Below are 6000 nucleotides of genomic sequence, written 5' to 3' on the forward strand. Positions count from 1 at the left end.
TTTCATAGACTTTACTAAAGCGTTTGACTATATTGTTCATGATAATTTATGGTATAAGTTGATAAAACTGGGACTACGTGGAAACATTCTAAATATTATAAAATCTATGTACACAACAGTTAAAGCAAGGGTAAAATATTGTAATAGATTAAGTGACCCATACGAATGTTTACTTGGTGTAAAACAAGGAGAGTGTTTATCTCCCTTTCTCTTTTCCATGTTTCTGAATGACCTTGAAGATGAATTTATAAAAAGTGATATTGAAGGTATTGATGTTGATATGTTTAAAATGTTCTTAATCTTATATGCTGATGATATTGTTATTCTTGCAAATAGTAAAGACGAACTACAAAAAGGTTTAAATGTTTTAGCAGATTACTGTGATAGATGGAAACTTTCAGTGAACACATCTAAGACGAAAATAATGATATTTAGAAAGGGGGGGATACTGCCTAGAAATTTGAATTTTTATTACAAAGAAAATTGTATTGATATAGTTAGCAAATTTACGTATTTAGGGATTGTTTTCACATCAGGGGGGTCCTTTGCAGAAGCTCAAAATACCATTGCTGGACAAGCGTTGAAAGCAATATTTAAAATGAACAAATACCTATATAAATTTGTTAATATTTCTACTTTACACAGATTTGATCTTTTTGATAAACTAGTTAGTCCTATACTCAATTATAGCAGCGAAGTCTGGGGTTTTATACATGGTAATGCAATTGAAAGAGTGCACATGCAATTTTGTAAACGTACGTTAGGTGTTAAAAAAACAACTCAGAATGATTTTATATATGGTGAACTCGGTAGAATATCTTTCAAGACAATACGATACTATAACATTATTAGATACTGGGTTAAAATATTACATACAAATGAGAATAAATTTGTCAACAAAGTTTATAATTTATTAAAAAATGATTGTGAAAATTACCCAAATAAAACAAATTGGTGTTCATTAGTGAAAAATCTTTTATGTACATTAGGTTTTTATGATGCTTGGTTAATGCAAAGTGTTGGTAATACTGACCTGTTTTTATTTTATGTGAAACAACGTTTGAAAGACCAATTTGTACAAAACTGGTCAAGTAGATTAGATAACTCTAGTAGAGCTATATTTTATAGACATATTTCTGTTTTTAAGTTTCAACCATATCTAAATATTATCAATGTTGAACGGTTTTGTAAAGATCTCACTAGGCTAAGAGTATCATCTCATAGATTGCATATAGAAGCAGGTAGATGGACTAAACCAAATAGTACTCCTTTAAATGATAGAAAATGTTTTTCATGTAATGTCTTAGAAGACGAATACCATTTCATATTAGAATGCAAAGTATATAATGATTTAAGAAAAAGTCTGATACCGCCTTATTACTGGAGACGTCCAAATATGCCAAAATTCATTGAATTATTAAATTCTGAAAATGTATGCACATTACGTAAATTAGGAAAATTTGTAAACAATGCTTTTACACTAAGAAAAGAAAGATTATACACAAATAATTAGTAGTCATTATTGTTAAGTTGATTATATTTATCTTGTTTTGAATAAGTGAAATTTTAGTGAAATGGATAATTATGTCAATAATATATATGTAAATGCATAGTTAAATTATTTTGCTTAATAATTTTGAATTAGTGAATGCTTTAGTTTAGAAGATATACATGTCAAGGATATATATTTGTAAATGTATAGCTAAATGATTCTTAAGATTGTGCGTCCTTTTTAAATCGAACCACTCTCTATAGCTAAATTTACTGACTAATAGTTATGTTGTTCTTGTGTTTTGTTTCGGCAAGAACAACATACACGTACTCGAACAAGTATAAATATAATTTCATATTATACAGTATATACATCCGAGTTTTTGTCAAAATTCATTTAATTTCGTTTTTAAATTGATTCACGTTCTATATCTAAATTTACCGACAAATGGTTATGTTTGTTCTTGTATTTTGATTCGACAAGAACAGCATATACATACTCAAGCAAATATGAATATAAATTTATATGATGCATTATATTATATACATGTATCTTATCAAATTAACTCAAAACAATGTATGAAATTCACTTCTCTGTAAGTTTTGCTAGACAGTGGTAATTTATTTAACATTAGATAAATTTGAATGTCCTTTTGTTATGATGTTCATTTTAATTGATGATATACAATTTTGTGTATACCTTCTCCATTTACACATGTTATTGTATGTATATGCTTTACACTGTCTTGCCATGTATTATGTATCTGTTTATCCTCATGGACCATTTGGTCCAATGGAATATTGAAATAAACTTATACTTATACTTATACTTATGTACCAATAATTGATAACCTGTAAAAATGATTGGTATACATGTACCAATAATTGGTATACCTGTACAATATAATTGGTATACCTGTGAAAATGATTGGTATACCTGTGTTGATTGGTATACCATTCACTTAACTGGTACACTAAGTAAATTTTGATCTTTCTAAATGAACTTTTTGGTATACCTGTTTCAAATAATTGGTATAACCTGTATGTTGATGGTATACATTTCGGTTAACTGGTAAACTAGATAAATGTTTCTCTCTAATAAAGAACTGATTGGTATACCTGTGAAAATGATTAGTATACCTGTGAAAATGATTGGTATACATATATGGTGATTGATATACTTTTAAAGTCAAATGGTATATTAGGTTGATTGGTATAACTGTTTAATGAATGGTATACCCACAAGTTGGTTGGTATACCTGTAAAATGATTGATAGTCATATAAATTGACAGGTATTCCTGTAGAATGTTTAGCATAACTTTAAGGAGACATCCAGCAATATATGGTACCACACAAATATCATACAATCTTCTTCACAATTTTATCATCATTGTTACATAGTTTTAAGATTCACACTAAATCCTAATTGATCACTTTTTTCTCACAGAATATCCAAAGAAAGTACATTTTATTGTTATTATATCTTACAGACCTCTGAAAATCATATTCATTGGTCAAGCAAGGCACGAAAATGGGAGAAAAGTGATCATAAAATGTGCTATATAATTTTATTTTGTACTCTTTAAATCTCATTATAATAGTAGACTTGACTAAAGGATCTGGAAAATGGTGTAAAGTGGAATGGATAGACAATATTATTCTAAGATTTAGATATTAGGTGCCCTTGATATTTATATATATATATCTGTTAACTACACAATCCTGTTGTATTTGTCATTTGACAAGTTCAATATTCACTGGAAGGATATTCAGAATGTATAAGTTAAAGCTTAAATGACTGTCTGGTCATATGACAGTACTGATATTGTCTTTGTTATTAAAGGGAAAATATCCTGCTACTTTTTTACTATTAAATATTTCTTACCACTTTTTTCGTGATGTAGTTTTACTCTTTTCAAAGCAACAGTTGTACCATTTCTTGTATCCTTAGCTTTATCTAATAAAAAAAAAAAAGAACCAAAGTATGAAAAATTAAATGGCTGTCTCTGTAGAAATATAATTTTATAAAACTCTGTGTTTGTAAAGACAACTGTCATAAAACAATCATAACTTTAATAGTATCTCTATAAACAGCCTTTGCAAATTTATAAACACAGTAGAGGTCACATGGCAACTTTCTAGTTTTACTGGTGGAGGAAGACCTGAAGACCTCAATCACCAATGTTCCGTATGCTACCTGGATAGCTTCCTCATATGAAAGAATCAAAGCCCCAGGGGGATTCAAACCCAGATCTGTGAGGGGCAAAAGCTTTGAAGTCAACGATCTTAATCAAAGATCAAATGTTATTATTAACACAATAAATAACTTTTTGGTCTAAATAGCATTAACATTATCATTAACTTACAAACAACTCCATATGTACCCTCGCCTATCCTGGTTTCTTTTTGGAACTCTTGCACAGGTCTACATTTTCCAAACTAAAAATTGAAAGAACCATAATTGAGTGCAGTGACATTTTGATTCTAATCATTTTAACAATGTAAGTAAATAAAAGCAATTAAAGAACTGAGAGCAAACATAACATCTGTTTTTTTACTAGACAAAGCTTAGAATCGTACCACAGTAAACTAAAACTGTTAAGACTTATCTTTGTTTTCCCTCCCTCTTCCCATACCAGTTTGGCATATCAGTTTGGGTTGGGTAGGTAGGTTGATAAAATATTTTTTTCTAATATCAAAAAAAAATTTTTTTCTATTATATTATTTGGAGTTCAAAACAAGTTGTGAATGTTTAGCATCTGTTTATTATCCGCGCAGTCTGATCAGGATCCATGCTGTTTGCTATCAGTTCCTCTACTTGTAAATGAGTTGGTTAGCAAACAGCATGGATCCTGATCTTGGTCTGGATCCATGCTGGTCGCAAACGCACTATGTTGGTTTTTTCGTGAATAGGCTCATATCTTTTTTATTTTGCTAGACAATAAATTTTTTGGGGTAACCCACTGTGATAATTGTAGGTAGGTAGCATGTGGAGAAACAAACAATATTTTCTATAGGCCTTACATAGTGACATTTCTTTACTGTTCAATAAAATGTAGAAAAACAGAAGTCAGATGCCAAACATGCAACATATTAAACGATTAATTCATTTAACATGACCATATTTCTTTCACATAGCTTTTGATAACTTTATCATGAATTCCTAAGTCTTCTACAATATTTCTATTTTTAAGATGAATGAATCTAACCATGTAGTATTAACTAGATTATTATTACTTTAGTACTATTATGTGCTCAGCCCAATTCACAAGTACTCCACAGTGCTCATACTTACTTAAGTACTATTTCTATATTACATAGCACTATTTTTACTCAGCCCATTTTTTCAATGTTCTTATATTTACTCATGTTTTAAATTTAATACTTGAACATAAGTCAAACTAGAAATGTGTCCCAGCATTTCACTATATTGTCAATCTACAGACAGCATGATTGTTGAAAAAGAGCAAATCAAAGAAGTGGCATAGAAATGATAATTTTCATAACAAGATTACTGGTATGTACTTTCAGGGGAAAAAAAAGGTTATGAACCGCAATGGCCAATGGGTCATGAACATGCTGATGATGCACCCGCACATTACACCATTTCACCAACACTGGTTACATGTAGTTGCATGAAGCACACTCAACAGAATTTTAAAAACTACAAGCTTACTTTATAAACAACCTTACTAATATATCTGATAAAATTACACAAACTGAAACAATGCTAATTTATAATGAGACAATCCTGTGGGTCTTACCTGATTAGCTTCTGGAATATCCATCCACTTCCCCGTGAGAAACGAAAGAAAAGCTGGTTTTTCTGTTGACTGGCCATCATCATCACCATGGAGATGTGATTTTGACATCTTCAAACAAAAAAAGACAATTGTAGCAGTTGACAAGTTAGCAACAATATCTATGAAAATAAATTGCTACTTTGAAAAATTAGATGACAGATGTATCATTAGACAATATCATGGTACTTGAATGTAAAAAAAAAAAGATAATTAAAATAACTTGAAAACTTTTAATAATATAACTTTCTGTAAAAACTCAGCTGGTAAAAACTCTTAAAACACAATTAGAAGTTTACTACAGTCGAGACTGCCTTAGCGACCCCCTGGTTTAAACGACTCCCTGCCTTATCCGACCTTGTTTCAGTACTCCCAACGTATTTTCCTATATAAATGGTCTGAATTAAACGACTCCCTGTCATATGTGACAAGCGACCTTAATTGTCTGGTCCCAATGCAATGTTTTGTCTGATTTTAACGACTTTCACACCTTTTCAAATTATCCGTTATCCAGATAAAGAATACCTATTTTAACACCCAGAGGGCCAAAATAATTAAGTCCAATTATAATCCAGCACTGTAGCATAACGAAAGTCTACCACACCGCCTATCTCAATTACACAATTAGCGTGTATATACCGGTAAGATACATGTACCAGGTACAAAGTGACGTAGCCGTCTGTTCATGGAAAGCATGATGAAATCGAT

General features: G+C 30.4%; 1 protein-coding gene across 1 annotated transcript in view; it reads right to left on the minus strand.

The window, feature by feature from the left end:
* The window catches only part of LOC132725475 (cyclin-dependent kinase 10-like), a 31529-nt gene extending 26115 nt beyond the window's left edge, over positions 1-5414 (minus strand). Inside the window, exons 1-3 of the mRNA XM_060710613.1 lie at positions 5257-5414; positions 3859-3931; positions 3378-3449 (exon numbers count right to left, since the gene is read on the minus strand). Coding sequence (XP_060566596.1) covers positions 3378-3449; positions 3859-3931; positions 5257-5364 — 253 coding nt within the window. The 5' untranslated portion in view covers positions 5365-5414. The remainder of the gene's footprint in view (positions 1-3377; positions 3450-3858; positions 3932-5256) is intronic.
* Positions 5415-6000: the final 586 nt, after the last annotated feature.

Source organism: Ruditapes philippinarum, unplaced genomic scaffold (assembly GCF_026571515.1).
Source record: "Ruditapes philippinarum isolate M1 unplaced genomic scaffold, ASM2657151v2 ctg552_1_1_1_1, whole genome shotgun sequence".
NCBI lineage: Eukaryota > Metazoa > Mollusca > Bivalvia > Venerida > Veneridae > Ruditapes > Ruditapes philippinarum.